This window comes from Blennius ocellaris (genome assembly GCF_963422515.1).
Source record: "Blennius ocellaris genome assembly, chromosome: 20".
Classification (NCBI taxonomy): domain Eukaryota; kingdom Metazoa; phylum Chordata; class Actinopteri; order Blenniiformes; family Blenniidae; genus Blennius; species Blennius ocellaris.
In genome coordinates this window covers 20,617,604-20,636,951 of record NC_137669.1, presented here as the reverse complement: position 1 = coordinate 20,636,951, position 19,348 = coordinate 20,617,604, and the positions used below count along the sequence as shown (strand labels likewise).

The following is a 19,348-nucleotide window of genomic DNA, read 5'->3' as shown; positions in this document are numbered from 1 at the left end:
CAACACATGCAAACACGCCGTCCTGTAATTAACAATATAAAAAGGATCATTGTGTTCTGAAACCTCTCGTGTGTGAGAACAGCAGCCACATCGTTGTGCTTTCCGTTCCTCATTTTCTTTCATTTACTGGCTGCAGTTTATTCTATCTGTTCCGCCGCCGCTGCCCTCCGAGTCTGATAAGCACGCAGTATTTATCCAGTTGATTCCAACGGAAGCGGCTGTTTCTACGGCCGCCAAATTGCATTCTTCCTGCTGACCCGGGTTCCGCTCCGTGTGGAGAAGTTTTCAAACATCGGTAGATGTCCAGCCGGTATCGCGGACGAAAGACGACAATCACTGCGTCAATAAGGGAAAGAAAAACCGAAAAAAAAAAAAACTCCACAGTGTGAGTGAGTTCGCCTGCTATTCAGTCGGATGTGTTTTTTTTTTCTTATTTTCATATCGTGGATGTGTTCATGTGAGGCACGTTTTTGTTTGCGTTATAAAATGAATAGAGAAAGAATGCAAATTAATTAAGAAGTGTGTCTGAATATAAACCGGCTGATGGGGAAGAAAAAGGGCAGAAAAAGCAGAGCCCACATCCTGTCAACGGCGTCTATTTTAATTTATTTCACTGCCGTTAAAGATTGCCTGCCTGATAACCCGTGTAATCGGCGGCGGCGTTGAGGTGCCGCCGATGCGTTTCTTTTCGCTTGGCGACGGCCTTTTGTGAAGCGAGTGACCCTGAAACATTCATAACCACACTGGCAGCCAGACAGCCTGTCTGAGTCACTCTGAAAGAGCAATAACCCAGACACACACACACACACACACACGGAGTTGTGTGTTTCTTCTGGATCGTGCTTGCAGAGGTGGAATTCAGTGCACCTGTTTGGAGTGTGACATCCTTGAGAGTTCTTTTTTTGTTGTTTTTTTTTTATAAGCAGCCAGTTTGAAGCAGCATCTTCAAACTGCATTTTAACATGAACTACAGTTACTACCTGCTCTCTAATGACTCATAGCCAGAGCTGCACAGAGGAAGTCAACATAATGTAAGAAGCGTTTTGCTTGAAATGAGTCGACACCATTTGGAGTCCCCGCTTGTCCCGACTTCTATATACGCATATACATTTTACTTTAGCTATAAAACATCACGACGGTTCTAGACGAGACTCGAAACTTTACATCTGAGCAGACGGAGAGGCCGAACAAACTAAAAAAGCGAGCACATAAAAGTTTACCACGGTTTCACGTCAGTGGCTCCGCGTGCGAACAGCAGGCGGCTATAAATTGCTCCGCTGGCGTGTAAACAAGCGGCGAACTGGATCAACAGTTGTCCGGCTGCCTGCCTGAGCCTCGTTTCACCACGTGGTCGACGCAGCCCTCCTCGCTGGAATTTAAATTCCGCCTTTTCTTTCGACTGTTTTTTTTCTCCACATTTGGACACTTTGTACTTACGGGTCGTCCGTGTCGCTCTCCGTCTCGCTGTCTGCCCCGCCCCTTTCCGCAGGAGGATTGTCATTGGTCGGGGGAGGGCACGACGGCGAGCCCCTCTCCAGGTCCGGGGGGCCGGCGCGGCCATCGCTCACCAGCGCCACGCCACAGCGAGGCTCTGGAAAAACAGACGAAAAAAAACAAAAACAAACGAGAAGAAGGTTTTTGGTGGCGGTCAGTGAAAGTCTCCGTGGACGTCGGTAACGACGCCGGATGTGTGAACACGAGGCGACTCGGCGTGCGGCGTGTCGCCGGCCGGCGCCGTGGCCAACTCGCTGTGGGAGGCGAGACGAGCTCTGAATACAGTCTAACATGGTAGAATCTACCGAGGACAAAGACGCTGAGAAAAGAGGAGGGTTTAGTGGTTAAATCTGTGAAGCTTTTCATCTCTAAATCTTCATTATAAAGCTGTTTTTTTTTTCTCCTCGTGTTTATTTTGGTCACACGGCTCATTGTAGCATCGAGTCAAACTGGCTGATCGGAGATTCATTTTAATCCTTCCACTAATACTGAGCAGCCATCTTTTCTTTTTTTTTTTAAAGCAGATGGAAAAATACCAAAAACTGGGTATCTTTTACAAACATCTTTAACAACATGCAAACGTTATGAAATCCTCACTCGAGTCAAGTCAAGCGTGCGGATCAGGATGTGCGACCACACCAGGGAGCAGCTGAAACGCCTTTTGACATTAAAAAGACCTGAGATCTGTGTGGATGAGGGAAAGATTCCCAGCATGCTTTCTTCCTTGTGACGATTGTTTGTTTTTTTTTGGGGGGGGGGGGGAAAGAATGATCATTAAAACATGAATAAACTGAGGATTAAAAACTCTCAAGACTTTCAGAAATTAATATAATGGAAACTGAACGAATGGAAAATGGTTGCAGGCTGTATATGAAGACCTGACACACGTCGGTCCCAACAGGAAAAGAGGTGGAGAGGTTAATAATTCTCTTGCCTCAGAACAAGAAAGTCCCTGGTCCGAGTTGGGATTAAGGGGCTGTTCTTTACAGTTTGCATGCTCATCATGTGGTCGTTTTTTATTTGTTTGTTTATCTACTGCATTTAGCAGCCTCCTCCCTTATAGTGTCCCTTATAATGTCATTCACATTCAGCCATTCACACACGAGCGAGACGAACACCGCGTCTTCTAATTTGCTTTTTCGCTCCCCGACTGTCCGAACCAGCCGGATTCAGTGGATGAACACACTTCGCCGCCATGTCAGCGGTGGTGTGATCAACAATGTTGCTGGAATTAAATTGGTGTGAACACCAACTGTTGCCATTTGCAATTCTGTTGCGACAGTTTTGGGAAACACCGGCCCGGCCGCCGGTTTGTTCTCGAGTGTTTTGGCAGCCGTCAGTCGTGAACGCGGCCCCGGACACCCCCCCCCCCCCCCCCCCACACACACACACACTCGTTATATTGTTTATATAAGTCGTTCCAGACACTGGGGGAGGAAATTCGTGATGTCACGTCCGGAGGGTGGAGGATCCGGGGTGGGGGGATCATTTTTACCTTTACTCTGATTGACAAGCTGCTGGCCGTCGGCAGGCTGGGCGGCCGCTCCTGATTGGCTGGGCTCCAGGAAAGGGACGAGCGAAGTGCCAGGGAAACACGGGCACCGAGCGAGGCTCCACGTTGGTCCAAACTGTGGGAAGGGAAGGAGAGAGGGAGAGTGAAAAAAAAAGAAAAAAGTGAAATGTCATCATGTTTATCTCTCCCAGTATCGCGAGCTGCAGACAGAAGGCAGCGTTCTGCCCTCTGGCAGCATGTGAAGGCCTGTGTGACTGTCAGCCAGCTCAAGCACTTACGCAAAAAAAAAAAAAAAACTACACGGAAAACCACCTCGGCTCGGGGAAAACCACGTCCACGTACGCTTGCGGTGTGAGGACGCCGCCCTCCGGGGCGATTCTGGGATGTTGAAAGGTCACGTGGCGTCGACGACGGGAATTATTGTTGTTTACGCCACGGAGGCTCCAGAACGCTCGCCGCACGAGTGTCACGCCGCCGCCGCCGCCCGCCGGGCGGCTCCGGCAAGACAGCAGAGTACAAAGACACTCTGTGTGGCCACTTGTACAACAACCTCTGACACACACACACACACACACACACACACACACACACACACACACACACACACACACACACACACACACACACACACACACACACACGCACACACAATTTGTTTGTCCTCCGTGTGTAACAGTGCATTCACGAGTAACTGGGAAGTGGTAAAGTTCCCATTTCCCGGAAGCAAGAGTAACACAGCTGTTGGCTGAGGTAATGGGAAGTTCCCAGTGAGAGAGAGAGAGAGCGAGAGAGAGAGAGAGAGAGAGAGAGAGAGCGAGAGAGAGAGCGAGAGAGAGAGAGAGAGAGAGAGAGAGGAGAGAGAGGAGAGAGAGAGAGAGAGCGAGAGAGAGAGCGAGAGAGAGAGAGAGAGAGAGAGAGAGAGAGAGAGCGAGAGAGAGAGAGAGATCCAAAAAAACAAACTTGAGCTCACTCAATACTTTTTCCTAGTGTGATTTCGGAACGCTCCCGTCTCAGACGTTGGGAATTTCACATATAAAAGGCAGGAACAATAATAAAGATTATTGTTGAAAGATCCCGGCTCGTTGAACTGACCATAACTTTACTTGTCCGCTTTTAGAAGGTCAGTCTTTAAGAACTATGCAGTTTTTCAGTTTACATATCAGAAATATGTTGGAGTAACATGAGCATATTGAGTTTCTTGTTGCTGAATGGTTCATTCTAATACAAGTTGTTCCGATAGCGTGAATAAATGTGATTCGATCGACTTAATATGAATTGACGGAAACGTGTGACGTGATTAAATCACATTAACTCAACAAATCATGCTTGTGTTTGTGGAAATTACTGAGAATTACTTTTTTTTTCCAGTGTAAGTTTCAAAATGTAGGAGGAACTGGACAGAGACACACTGAACCAGCAATATGTAATAATTATACTAAACGCTTGCAAAATGTAGCCCGGAGTCTCCACGACGTCACAAACGCCTTCCTGGAAAAACACCAGGAAGTCACGTTGGGAAATGATATCGGCCACTAGTGTAGCAGCTCATGGAGCTTCTTTGACATCATGAAGGAAACTGGAAAAGTCTTTTGTAATTTTGAGGTAAATAAATGTAGTCTTTTGTAATTTTGAGGTAAATAAATGTAGCGGGGAGCAAAAAAAAAAAAAACGATGAGCCGCATCACACGCTCATGGCAAAAACACCAGAGATCCCAGATGGTGCCTTGTTTTTTCCTCTCAGTGTGAATAAAAGCATGTGTGCTCATGGTGAACCAGCAGAAACCGGTTCAACGTGACGGAGGAAAAACGCAAATACAACCGGTCTGATTCCCCGTAGTAGTATTTTGGCGTTTCGCGCAGCCGGCAGTTCATTCTGTATGGAACAGGACGACGTATTTATCAGCTGATACGCGTGAGGACAACTTGAATAATCCACACAATGACGGTGAGAACGGTACGTTCATGTCGTCACAAGTCACGGCCAGTGAAAGAGTTAAATATTTCTCTCTGTGATAAAGATTACCGCCCCATGAGGCCGAGCTATAAACATTTTGAGCACCGAGCTCCTCCCGGCTGAGGTCCAGCCCGGACCGTGAGCTCAATCCCAGTGCCGCAGCGCTGAAATGACCAGTTTCCCCGTCGCCATTAATAATCTTATAATAAAGTATTTAAAACGGCCTATATATAGTGAAGCTGGAGTGGAGGTCCAGATCCTGCTGGAGAACGCTCCTGGACGCACTGCAGCTGCTCGTGGACTCGCTGGAACGCCGGTTCTCGCCGTCACATGCATGTTATCACTGCGCCGGGACCTTTGCACTGCTCGCTGCTTACAGGTCGCACCGATGTTTGCATGAGGAGCTCCAGCTTAAAGGCACTCATTCACACGTTGTCACACCACTGGGTGCTTGATTTTATACTAATTTGGTCTGTCTGCAATATGTGGAGGGTTTTAAAAGCTATAAAGTTTTGATTGTTCTTCAAAGACAACACAAGATTTCCTCCAGTTCAGACTCATTTAATCGTTTTCTGTTGAAAACTGAACTTTTTCTTTTCAAATTAACAATAAAAATGCTGAATTCAATGTACTGATTGCTAAAGGACTGTGAGTGTGTGTCTGTGTGTGCGTGTGTGTGTGTGTGTGTGTGTGTGTGTGTGTGTGTGAGAGGTATAAATAATGCGTAATGGAGCCTCAGCTGTTACTCGAAGGCTTTCAAATGCATTGAAGTGCCACATTTTTGAAAGAGATGACTTGTAGGTTCATGACAGTAAAACACAACTTTGTATTTGAGTCACACCATCAGGCGGCCAAAACACTCGTCGCAGCTTCAAAACCTTCAGTTTTCACCGTGCAGCACCATTTGATCGTAAACTGGCGGAACTTTTTCCTGCCTTACTTACATTAATATATTTACCATTAAAAAATCAGATTTTTATTTATTTATTTATTTTTCCAGTAAATATAGCTTGCTATAGCGGTGTCCTTCGAAGACACTTGTTAGTTCTCATTTCCTTTGTAAAAGAAAACACTGTGGCGGTGGAGCATCAAACTTCATGATCCACAAATCTACAAACACAAGATGAACCTGGTTGTAAGAGTTTGTGGTTCGAAGAAGCTTTTGCAACACATTTTTCTTTTTAATGAATAAAATATGGTAATAAAAATCCATATTACTATTATTTTTTTTTACATGTATTTCTCTTGATGGTGCCGCCTCCTGAAGTGCACTTCCTTATGCCCCCCCCCCCCCAGGTGAGCTGGAAAATCACTGTTCATGAAAGAAGAGATGGCCTGGAGGCAAGCTGACCCAACATTTAGCTCTCCAAATAAACAAGTGTGAGAGAATGTGAAGTGTTGAAGGACCTGCTGACGACCCGGAGAGGCGAGGAGTTCCTACTGCGTCTCCATTGGTTTACTCGGGAGTGCAGAGAGTGACGGGGGGGGGGGGGCGAGGCGGCGCAGATAAAGCAGGAAAAAAACCCGACATAACTGCAGACGTCGGCACCCCACAGAGTTCTCTAATAGCCCCTCCTGCGACCTGAGCTCTGGAAGGGCCCTGATCCCTCCTTCTCCGCCGCTGAAGGTTGCAGATGTACTCCAATGGTGCCGTAATGAAACTTGTGATGTTAATGCAGCGGCGCTGGAGCCGGGCTATATTTAGGAGCGAACTCAGCCGTGGGGCGCGCCGCCTTCTGCCTGCGTGTTTGTTTCTGGGCTCGCTGTGACTCGAGGTGTTTTTAAAAATGTATGGCGAGGGGTGGGGGGGGGGGGGGGGGGGTTGTTACGCCGCAGAGGCAGGTGGCTGTTAGCGGGCGCCGCTGGAGGGTCGCGAGAGGCTGACGGGGGAAAAGAAAAGGCGAGCGCCGGTAATCAGCTCAGGCCTGAACGCTTTACTGCACTAATTCTACCGGTCGGAAGCGGCGTATCCATGACAACGCGCCAGCAATACGATTACTCCTCTTTACTGCTGAGAGCAATGAAACACATTCACATCACGCCGGACTTGCCCTTAACGCCCCGTCTGAGGTTGTTGATTGTCTGGAACACCAGTGTGTGTGTGTGTGTGTGGTGTGTGTGTGTGTGTGTGTGTGTGTGTGTGTGTGTGTGTGTGGCTTTCTCTTTCTATATATTGGCGGGGATATCAACTTGATAATGCACACTGACCAATGAAAACAGACGCTGCCGTGGGAACAATCTTGAAGTTAACGACGTCGGAACGACGTCGGAGGAAGACAAGAGACAGGACAAACGAAGTGAGACTTGACTTTGATAAAAAAAAAAAAAAAAAAGTTAAATGAGAAACAGTTAAGGCTGAAGGTTTCCTGTAGAAAATAAATCAATGTAATGTTCCTGTAGGGTACGGGAAAATAACCGTACGTGTGTGTGTGTGTGTGAGAGAGACGGCGAAGCCATGAATGTCCTTGTTGCACTCTGCTCGCTTGTTCTCAGCTTCGTCTTACATGTCTAGACATGTCAATATTCTCGCCCTTTTAGTTTAGTGAAACACCCTTGATCGCACTGTCTCTCTCTCCCTCTCCCTCTCTCTCTCTCTCTGTCTCTCACACACACTCAAACACACACAAAGGGCGACACCCCCCCTGAGCACTCACACACAAGCACTCTCGATAGCTCTGACACTACACACACTGAGTCACAGATTACACACAGCGAGCAGTATGTCTGGGTGGTTGCCTGAGCGGCTGATATATATCCGAGCGTTTGGTATTCACACCTCGGAAATAACGTTTCACATTTAAAAAGTCATATTTATCGTCCCGACCCAGTCAGATCCTTACGCAGTGAAATACTCACATCAGGAATCCAGAGGTGAACCGGCTAATTTCGTGTTCTGACTTCAAACCACAATTATTATACCGCGTATTTGTTCCCTGCAGACACATATAAGCCCCATATATCTACCTCACATGTCTGTATCAACCATGAAACCAAAGACAAAGTCCTGCAACACGTACAAGCTTCAGATTTAAAGACCACAACGGGGGGGGGAATCATGCACTGAAACTGAAAGCCGTCTTCTTGTTATTCATACATTTAAAGTAAAAGTCGCGAGCGAGCGAGCTCGGAGCGTGATAACAAGAAGTTGGCATGGAAACAAGCGCGCCGTATATGATAAACCCCGAACGCCTCTACTTCTCACCGTCCAATTTTCTTCCATCCCACCAAGCTGTTGGATTGTCGCTTCTGTTCGCTGTCAACTCGAATAACCCGCAAAACGGTGATCACACTGCGTTTCCCAAAAACAAAGCAAGATCTACACGTGAGGCCTGAGGCGGGTTTGAGTTTGAATATTCAATAAATTCCAAGAACTTCATCTGCGAGTCCTCGTTTTTTTTTGTTTTTTTTTGTTTAACATAAAACGCTCGAAGAGCAATGACCTCACCCCCATCTCGTCCACTGCAGCTGATTTCATAAAGTGACTGTTTTTCATGTGTGCAGTCGGCAAAACAAACAGCGTTTGTTGGAAAACAAGCGAGTTCTCTGTATGCAGCCCAAAGCAGTGGAAAATCATCATCTTAATTCTGAAAACTTCAGCAAGGAAATTGAACAATATTTTTTGGGGAGTTGTGAGCAAACAATAGCGAGGTGTACACGAGTCACAGTTAAAGCGCCGTAACCCCGAGGGAGATAATGAGTGTGGGGAGAACGAGTACTGGGGTGGATAAGACAGCTTGCACTGCCTCGCTTTGGTTGGTTCGGCGAAGGTCCCTACCTGTCCCCGGGCGTCCCATGATGATTTGCTTGCGTGGAGCCGGGTGGGGCGACTCGGCCGGCAGTATGAGCGGCAGCAGGGCCGTCGGCGTGGGGTGACAGGCCACCGGCTGCGGCAGCGCCCCTCCGGAGGCGTCCAGGTGCCCCTCCGGTTTTCTCTCCCTCTCCCTGCCCCCGGAACCGGACGAGGACAAGACCGAGCCGAGCGAGGCCGACATGGACCCGGGAGTGGAGGAGCTGGAGAGGGCGGCGTGGCCCGCCGTGGCTGGAGTCAGGGACTGCGCAAGACACAGTGAAATAGCATTTGAAATTTTGCAGTTGAATTGGGTTGTTTGGTTCCATATAAAAAGATATCCACTGTAAAGTACTAAGTAAAAACTATTTATTGCGCCAAATCACCCCAGCGGGTTATGAAGAAGTATATTTGATTATGCAAAAAAAAAAGAGTAATCTTCCACAAATTCTGACCTGAACAACACGAAGTTACATTACCGTACATCGATCAATACGATGTATAATTGCAAGATACTCATGACAACAGATGATTCCTTACCGAACTGGAGGTGACGAGGACGAGCGTGGATGTGGGGTTACGTAGGAGAACCGCTCCGTTGGTGGTGGCCCCGTTGATGGGAACGGGGAGCCTGCAGGCCTGCAGGGCGGCGTGCTGTGGCTGGCTGTGCTCCCTCGACCGGCTCCTCTCTCTCCTGCCCAACGGGCCGTCCGAGAACTTGGCCAGAGGACGTCGGGGTTGCGGACGATGACGGGGGAGTCGCGGAGAGGCACGATGCGGCGCGGGGAAGGATCCTGGGGTAGAGAGGTGAAGGGGGCGTGGGGGGAGACGAGCATGGGTGGAGGCGTGGAGGCGGCGGAGGACGGGGGCCTGCTGGTGGCGCTGCGAGGGCGGGAGAAGGACAGCGAGGATGGGGTTGTGGGCTGACTCTGAGGGGAGAGAACTCTGAAGGCAGCAGGGTTGTGGCCCAGTGCTGGGGTCGCCCACCAGCCCACCGCCGATGCTCACCAGCTGCTGCTGGTCGGGTTTGGTCTGATTAGTCCTGGACTGCAGGCAGTGGGGGGGGCGGGTGAGAGTCGAGCTTTCTCTTACTCGGGCTCATAGGGACCGTGAATGTAAGATTGGTAGGAAAAGTGGGCACGATGCCCGACAGGTGACGCTCCCTCTCGGCACCCGCCGTGCCCATCTTGGTGCCACTGAGTTGCCGGGGGCGCCGCGGGGTAAGTGGAGACGGAGCAGTAATGGGGCTGAAATTAGCAGGGCGGAAGCCAAAGAGAGGAGAGGGCGATGGCGAAGGGGTGGGGGGAGAAAGGCGACTGGTTAGAGATGGGGGAGAATGATGGCGTGCCGGAACGAGAGCCCCCCAGGGACACCAGCATCGTCGCCTGCCTCGCACTCGTCAAAATCGAAGCGAGAGAGATCCTGCGGCAGCAGCGACGGCAGGACCAGGCGAGGCCGAGAGTCTCCCCCGCGGCTGCTGGCCTCGCTGCTTTCCCGGGACGTCTCGTCCCAGTCGAACTCCGAGCTGGCCCTGCCGCCGCTCAGCCGGAGGTCAGAGGGCGTCAGGGTCCCCGTGCTGCTGGCTCCCCCCCTTTCACGGCCGCCCCCACTGGCTTCCATCTCCTTGGTCCTCATGGAGAGGTGTCTGGAGCAGTATCCTCTCCGCTGGGACTCTTTGGAGCAGCCCTCCCGAGAGCACAGCCTCCTCCACTGCTTTCCATTGAACTTCTTGCGGATGCCTGTTGGCCGTGCACACCACGTCGCCCTTCTTGTACTTCTGCTGAGCGGGCCGTCAGCGGAGTCCGGGAGCGTGACGAAGACGATGTCGAGCCCGATCCGGATCCGCCGCCACCAGCCGATCCGCCGCCTGAAGCACCTCCCCCTGAGGCCTTCTCTACTCGAGAGGAGGGCGTGCTGGAGGAGGAGATGGGAGGGAGGGAGGGAGCTGAGGGGCGGCGATGACTGCTGCATGGTCAAGGCCCAACAGAACGGGGGACGGAGGGGGGGTGGGGGTTCAAGGGCAGGTGAGTGGGGGGAATTCCAATGCCCCGCACCACAGACAGGTGGGGATTGAGGTAGCCATGTGGGGGCTTAGAAACAATATGGCGGTGTTGAGGAATTGTCATGGGTTTGGCCCCAGAGGGTGATGGCCCCCATCGGGATCATGCTGAAATGGGACACCTCCATGTCTTCGTCGGGGGTAAGTGGCATGTATGGGTGGTGCTGCTGCTGCTGCTGTTGGTTGCTGCTGCTGCTTCACACTGTTCTCTCTTTCCCCTCCTCTCTTTCCTGTTTTTGCAGGAGGTCCCTCTCTCTCTCCAGGTCTTTTTCAATCTCCCACTCTCGGCCGGGGAGCCAGACTGAGGACTGAAGCTGGAGTTACCGGAGAAGTGATGTGAACTGATGTGGAGGAGACGGGGACCATTCCTGGGTAGAGCATCCCTCTCTCTAGCACTGACCCCATGCCAGGAGTCATTCCCCGGCTCAAGCGACACACCTCCTGCTCCACATCTATCTCTTCCCTTTCCTCCCGCTCTCTTTCTTTATCCCTGAGCCCTCTTCTCCCTCTTGTCCCCCACCGGAAGGCAAGTCCAAGTCCCACGGTGGTACCAAGAGCCGGAGCGTTTGTCGGGAGACCCATACAGCCTGAGGAGCACCTCTGCCTTCGTCCTCTTCCTCCATAGACTGCGGTCTGTTTTCAGTCAGCAGGACACGGTAGCGGTTGGCCACTGCGGGATGTGTATCCACCCGGGTCACCACACCCTCTCGATACCACTGCCAGTGGCCCTCGTTACCCTCCTCATTACCAAACGGCACACAGACACGAGTGCCAATAGGTATTTCCGTGGACACCGGGTGGTGGAGCATCCAGGATAATGTCCACGACTCCCGGGGGGCTGTCGTGTCGATACGGATAACGGCACAGTGTCTTTTCGCCATTCAGTTGCACCTCCAGGCTTCCGAATTCGCCGCTGACCTTGCGGACCACGCCAGCCCTGAACACCAGGTCTGAACTCGGCCCATCAGTCCTCCCTCCTCACCCCCTCCCTCCTCGTCACTCCTTCTCTTGAGCTGGCGAGCCAAGACGCGCTGATTCTTCAAACCTTTGGCCAGGGCGTCGGACAGTGCGTCGGGGAGACTGGGGACCATGTGAGCGGACATCTGCGCGAGCGCGTGCGTGTCGCCCACCACCTCCAGGTCGGCCGAGTACTCGCTGGCGGTGTCCGTTGAGGAGCAGCGGGGCAGACTCGGTGATATCCGCTCTGCATCTGCACCCCCTTCACCTGCTCCCGGCCTCTCCCTCTCCCCTCCCAGTGACAGGGTGGGGGGTCCTGGTGATCCCTGAGGCCCCTCCCTGCCAGTTGTCCTGTTGTGGAAGTCATCCATCAGGCTCCTATTCTGGCTGTTGCCATCAGAATGTGAGATGCTGATGTCAGTTCCTGGACCCGTTGACCCCTGGTTGAGGACGCCGCCGCTCAGAGGAAGAGGAGGGGGCGTGCAGGAGGCAGGGTTGCTATGGTTACCAGCAGTAGTAGACGAGCAGTGTTCAGATGTATACTTCTTCTTAGGAACACGGGCCTTGAAGGTGGCGGTTTTTCGGCTGGCGGCAGGGTTCGGACTGTTGTTGGCGCTCGGCGTGCTGCTGTTGCTCGAGCTGCTGCCGCCGCTGTCACAGTGGCTGCTGCCGCTCACCACCGGCCTGCACAGTCTGTCATCTGAGGACGACGACAGCTTCCCAGAATCCATCACAATCGACTCCGACAGGCTCTCTCGGTGCAGACCCTCCCCCTCCGAGGAGTCTCTCACCAGCGATTCCACCTGAGAGGACTCCGAGTGTGAATTTGATGAATAGGAGGAGTTTTGTGGGGATCGGCTGCTTTCTCTGTTCTCATCCGAGTCTCTTCTCTCTCCTCCATCCGAGGCGTCTCCTCCTCCACGCCGCTTACCCCCTTTGGCCCGGGTGGATGGAGGAGAGCGCCGGCCCTGCTTCTTTATCGGCTTCATCTTTTCATTTACTTTGCGTTTTTCTCCCCCCCCCACCCCTCAACAACTGTATGTATTTATCCGAGGGATTCTCTTTAGCGTTCCTCTCTCTTGCTCTGCCTCGTTTTTTTTCATCTGCTTCCCCCTCCTGTCCGTTATCTTCAGTTGTCTTTATTTTCAGGGCCTCTGTTTTCTCATCCTGTCATGTCCACCTTATTCCAGAGACTCTGAAAGTGAAGCAAACGGGAGTGTGGGTTAGTCAAGTGGCCAAACGCATTCAGGCCTGCAACAAGCTCTAATCACTGCACAACAACAGCGACTAATTGCGTTGCACTGGTAAGAAAAGCGACCGACTGAGTTCAACCCGAAATTCTATGAAGATATTCAAGTGGCGTGACGGTAATTCAAAATGAAAGCACAGCAGAGGAGGGGCGTGTGATCACAACCTATAAATAAATAACAAAACAAAACAATGAGGAGTTAAACATCAGTCCATGGTAGGTGTTCCCTCCCAAACCATCCACCACACCACGGGAGTAGTAAGTAACATGACTCATCCACAATTTCATTACACATTAATTCATTACATAACTTCCACTCACGTTACACAAGGCCTGCATCCATACCAGGTACATATTAAAAACAGGAGGCCGTATTGTAGGGTAAACACAATGCAGCCTTACAACACAGCATGGAAATAGTGAGAAGTGCTCAGCAATTTGCCCAGACAAGCCTTTTTTGCACACACTCACACACACACACACACACACACGCTCACACACACTACTTCTTGGCCGGGGCAGTAGAGGCGGGGGAATTCCTTCTTTGCTCACATACTGAAACCCTCCCTCTCTCTCTCTCTGTCTCTCTCTCTCTCCCTCTCTGTGGCTACCTTTATCTACGTATTTCAAAGTGGAGTCAATCCGCCCCTACAAACTCCATTTCCTGTGGAAGCCCATTTACCTAACTTCCCGTTACTTCATTCCTCCATCTCTCTGCCACTGCCAGACTTTCGCTCCCTGCCCGCGTTCTTTCTCCACTATTGATTTTTTTTTATACATTTTTGCCTCTCACCTCCCTGCTGCCCCCTCTTATTCTGCCGTCGCCCAGAGAGAGAGCAAAGTTGTTGAGAGCACTTGTTATTCCACACCAGGATCACTCGCTGGAGCTCCGCGCCGCGCCAGGGTCATTCAGAATATTTGCCGTTTCCACACCGGACACTTTCGCACCCCTTTGGCCTTTCATTTAGCGAGCGAAAACGGAGCGTTCTCGCCGACGCCGGTCGCCATTCGACTGGCGTGTTGACTGTGTGGCTGATAGGTGTGGGCCTCGCCTCGGGTGGAGCTCTGCCTCATTTCGTCTCCAACACGGAGCCAGAAAGATGTAAGAGAGAGACTCCACACAACTCTTGGATGCTTTGTCGTCTTTGTGTGTGTGTGTGTGTGTGTGTGTGTGTGTGTGTGTGTGTGTGTGTGTGTGTGTGTGTGTGTGTGTGTGGTGGGGGGGGGGGGGGGGATTTCTCACTCCAGCAGTGATACTCACTGTCAAAATGTTCTGTCTTGACGTCTGTCAACCTTCCACGAGGCATGTCTACTTGTCACCGGCTGCCTGGCTGTCAGTTAACTTGCATGTTCGCCTGTCTGTCCGCGTCTCTCTACATCCGCCGTCCTCCCACCAGTCTCTTTCTTCCTCTTGTCTGCAAGCGTCTACTCCTTTCCTGCTCGTCTGCGAAGGCTTGCATTCATTCAAGCCCTTTTAATATCTGCCACATCAGAAAGGCTGGAGAGAAATCCATTTTGCGAGATGAGTGGAGCCTGTCTCAAGGCCACACGCTCACACACACACACACACACACACACACGCACACACACGCGCACACGCGCACACACACACGCACACGCACACACGGTGATAGTTGATAGTGCGCATAGAGAGCCGGGGAGCTCATAGCCATCATTGTGACACTACGCAAATCCCCATTTAGGACAGACAAGCGTAGGGCAGCAAACATAAAATAATTTGGCAGCTGACCCTACTTGGTCACGATAGAGGTATGCGTACATGTGTTTACTCAGTCGTGCGCTGTGTACAACAGCTGGTGTCACAGTCATGGGCCGTACGACGACTGCTTAAAGGCAAAACTGATGCAATGCACGCGCCTGGCGGTGAAATATGGGGCGAGGAAGCACCGTATCCCGGCTCAAGTAGGACCTGTGCCTCTTGTGTTTCACATTCAGCGATCATAAAGTATACATAAAGCACAGTGTAACAAGTGCAATCATATTTTATTTGCAGAGTAGCATTTGCTCCATTTTAGAAGCCGAGATGAACACGTGGTAAACTGCAGGCGAGCAGATATGGTCTTGTGAGTTTTTCTACTGTGACCGTTTGTTTAATTGCTATTTGTCATCTAAAACTCAATGTTCATTTCACGTCACTTGTGTGATAATAAAACTGTTGTATGTGCATTACACTATAATTGCTATCTCGCCTTTTTTTTGTTTTTTAAATTCAAGCAATAACGATCATTTTTAGTAATAATGACTTCAAACAAAAGTTCCCCAGTTTGAATACCGTCATCGACGAGTACCGTTGGGGATCTGTGAATAAAGCCGTGACCTCCCGAACCACTCGGGTCGCGTAAGGAAGGGCATCTGGCCTGAAACTCTGCTGCCAAATCAAACATGCAGGTCAGACCTACTGTCACGACCCGGCGGAGGAGCAAATAGCACACAGGAATAATAACTTCACCTATGAAGACAAAGTACAGTGGAACTGTGGCTGGCTCACTAAAACGTGTCATGATGCAACTTAAAGTGGATTACTGGGAACCTATAGACACTGAAATCATTTAAACCGGGTTTCACCATTCAAGAATTAAAATCGGAAAACAAGCGTGAACTATGTCATTATCGCCTCGTCATGTACAAATAAAATGTGACTGACGTGAGTTTATTATAGTCTATGTGTGTTGTCAACCTTGTCTTTTTTGTATATAGAAGTAGAAAGAGAATTATAAAATGTGACTATTGAAGAGCCTAAGATAACTAGATATATGAAGTATGTGTTGGTATACTTGAATATCGGTAATCCAGTTTGTCTGAATGCATTTTCATAAAATATGAATTCAATTATGCATATTATCACCAAGGGGTTTATATAAGGATATGCAGATGCACGTGTGTATATGGAGCATATGGATATAGGGTACATCAGTGCACACGTCTGAAATGAAGAAATACAAAAATAAAAAATAGAGAAAAGAGAAGTTCCTTGTTTCAACCACAATACACACGATTCTTCCAAGTCCAATAAATGTTGTATTTCCAGTTCCATACATAAGCTCGGTGGACCCACGAGAATCGACGTGGAGACGTGAAGATAACCTCCCTGACGTGTAATCGGCCGATACACGCGTCGAAAGTTTTGTTATTCGAGGAGCAGCTCTTTAAAACTTTATAACAGGATTACTATGGAGCTGCACTGAGGACGGGCCGCTGGGTGTATAAATACACACACACACACACCGATACACACACACAGGATAAATAAATAAATAAAATGTAAAAAACAACAGCTGTTAAACTTGATTAAGGACAAAAGGCCGATGAGGGACGGTGAGCCGGGTGGGACCGTGTCGAGCCCTCGTAGTACCAGTTTACTACCAGTTTTACTCCACAACACCAGCAGGCCGTGCGGCGACCAGGCCGCGGCTGAACGCAGCAAGGCCGCTGGAGGATCCTGCAACTCCCGGGGAACCGGTGGTGGTGGTGGTGACGGGGTGGGTGGAGGGGGGGGGGGAGAAACGACGCGTCCGGCCGCACGTTTAACACTAAAATCTCCTCCGTGCAGCGTAAACTTGTGCGTAATTGTCCGAGCGCACGCGACATCGCAACTTTGGGCAACGACCCGGGAGAAACTGCGCACAAAAGTGGATCGTTCCGTCCCGTCCGGGAGTGACGGTCGGCGGGTGACCCGGCTTGAAGCCGCCCGGGTTAAAAGCTGGCATTGGCCGCGGACGTCCCGTCTTTCTTTCTTTTTCTTTTCTTTTTTTGTACACGGTTGTAAACCGCGTTACGAGAGGCGCAAAGTGTCAATACACGGAGGAGGCCCCGGAGAGCCGCAAAATACGCATCAAAAACCTTGCGAACAGCCACGTTGATTCATAAAAAAAAATAGAAAGAAAGAGAGAAAGAATAAGAAAATGTGAGGAAGAGGAGGGATGTCACACCGGGACTTCGTCCACGTTTCAACGCGAGAATCGCTGTGGGAAGTCCGGTGGCAGTTAATGGCGTTGGATTTATTTCTAGTGGAAAAGTTTTGTAGCTGTGTGTGAACCGCACCGCTCCCTTTTCTCTCCCCCACACACACTCACACACACACACACACACTCACACACACACTTACACACACACACACAGCGGATGCCGCCCTCCGCGGGACACCGACGCGGGGACAGTCCGCCGCTCGGCCCCCGGACGATGACAACCGCTCACGGCCACGGTAAACAGGAACCAGGCCGGCGGCTCGGGAGGCACAACAAGCCCCGCTGCAGTGCTGCAGGAAGGCGGCTGGTGAGGCTCGTCTACTCACCGGGAGCGGCTGTCGCTCCCCCCGCCGGGCTCCTGCGTCTCGGTCCGCCCGGCTCTCGTCCGGCAGGAGGGCCAGTCGTCCGCAGGCGGACAGTCAGCGGCGGCTCATGCTCCTCCGGCCGAAGCGACGTGAGGGAGGAAAAAACTAGTGCCCTGGACAATTCTACTCTACAGTCGCAAAATGGTGAATGAAGCCCCGAAGCCTTGACAACCAGCCGGCGCGGCCAATCGCGAGGCACGTCTGCGTACAGTAGCCAATGGGATGGCGCGCAGGGGCCGAGGGGGCGGGGCCGGGCGTCAAGGCGGGCTTGAGTGGCGGCGCGCGCCGGCCAATCGCGGTGTGGGAAAACAGTGAACAGCTGTTCGGAGAGCGAGGCCGCGGCGGCCAATGGAGCCGCTCTGTGGGCTTGACTGCGACTTCCTACAGGCACGCAGGACGGGGACGAAGGCTCCCTCTCCTCCTCCTCCGTCTGCCCGTCTCTCTTTATGCTCCTTTCATCCCTTCTTCATTTGTCTGCAACCACAGAAACGGAGGAGGGGCCGTGTGCGCCTCCGCGCGCGCTTACACCTGTTTAATAGCGGCGGCGTGACGCCATTTAGTGAAAGATGAATATAATATCCGCGCATAAACAATCTCTTGTCGTTTAACTTCGCCCCGCTCTCGTCAAACCGCTTCAGCAAAAGTAATTTGCTGACTGTGCTATTTAAGAGTCAGTATGAATCCCCGCGAGGATCGACGTTAAGCCACAGGTTGAATGTAGTTTCAACAGGAGTCGAAAAAAAATAAAAAATCCCCAGAAAACTACAACTCCCAGAGCCTCGCCGTCTCCGGCCAATCAGGGAGACGCGAAGCGACGCAGCAGCCGTAGTCCCGCCCCCCGCAGCCAATCAGAACGTCCCCTCCGTGCTCTACGTCACAGAGCAGCGTGTGATTGGCCAAGAGGCTCGGGGTCCGCAGGCCAATGACCGCGTGCTGCGGTGAGGTCATCGTGCTTGTTGCCATCAGTGAAAGCCCCAGTGAGTGAGTTAGTCCAAATCCTGAGAGAGTGACCCATATACACACACACCACACAAACACACACACACACACACACACACACACACACACACACACACACACGGCAGTGTTCCCGTTGTGGTTTCGTAAGACACTAATGGTTGCTGTGTAGCAGTGCAACGTGCTGTTTCTATAGCTTACAGGCACAGATGGCGAGTTTGGTCAATGATAGAGAGATGGCTGGTTGCGGCACACACACACACACACACACACACACACACACACACACACACACACACACACACACACACACACACACACACACACACACCACACACACACACACACACACACGTGCACACACACGCACACACAAAGCACACAAAGCAGGTGCAGAGAAGTTCTAACATGCCTGGGTGTTACATAAGCTGTACGTGTACTGGAGCGCACACACACACACACACACACACACACACACACACACACACACACACACACACACACACACACACACACACACACACACACACACAGACACACAGACACACACACACACACACACACACACAACAGGTAGAGGACTTACAGGTTTATCACTGGTGTTAGTTTGCACACTGCCTCTACACAAGCAAGGCGTTCGTGTATTTACTGTACACATTTCACAGCCATAATATGTAACACCCATAAATGTGTGAAAAACGCCCACACACAGACACGCACACATGTAAGTGTAGCGTGAGTGGGATCTCCAGACATCCAGACATCTCCTCCACCCTCCATAGTGAAACGCCGCAGTCTCGCTCTCCAGACGAGTGTGTGTTGAGAAATGTAGGGCGAATTCTGCACGTTGAGGGGCGGCTGGTCTCGTCGGGAGACGCAGGGCGGCGAGATTTTAGCCTCTGCGAATGCTTTAAATCAGGCCGGAGATGCGAGTGTGTGACGGAGGTGAGTGTGTGACGGAGGTGGGACTGAGACGGAGGTGGGGACTGAGACGGAGAGACTAGGCCTGCTGCAGAAGTGGGGCGGT

General features: G+C 51.1%; 1 protein-coding gene across 1 annotated transcript in view; it reads right to left on the bottom strand.

Annotated features, from left to right (window-relative positions):
• Positions 1-17,472, bottom strand: part of cica (capicua transcriptional repressor a) — a 32,339-nt gene extending 14,867 nt beyond the window's left edge. Inside the window, 22 exon segments of the mRNA XM_080516096.1 lie at positions 1,438-1,591; positions 2,990-3,074; positions 3,076-3,122; positions 8,737-9,013; positions 9,289-9,479; positions 9,482-9,719; positions 9,721-9,786; positions 9,788-10,051; positions 10,053-10,133; positions 10,135-10,494; positions 10,496-10,534; positions 10,536-10,684; positions 10,687-10,753; positions 10,755-10,889; positions 10,891-10,986; positions 10,988-11,025; positions 11,028-11,100; positions 11,102-11,301; positions 11,304-11,592; positions 11,594-11,779; positions 11,782-12,959; positions 17,326-17,472. Of these exon segments, the coding sequence (XP_080372222.1) occupies positions 1,438-1,591; positions 2,990-3,074; positions 3,076-3,122; positions 8,737-9,013; positions 9,289-9,479; positions 9,482-9,719; positions 9,721-9,786; positions 9,788-10,051; positions 10,053-10,133; positions 10,135-10,494; positions 10,496-10,534; positions 10,536-10,684; positions 10,687-10,753; positions 10,755-10,889; positions 10,891-10,986; positions 10,988-11,025; positions 11,028-11,100; positions 11,102-11,301; positions 11,304-11,592; positions 11,594-11,779; positions 11,782-12,753 (4,007 nt within the window). The 5' untranslated portion in view covers positions 12,754-12,959; positions 17,326-17,472.
• Positions 17,473-19,348: the final 1,876 nt, after the last annotated feature.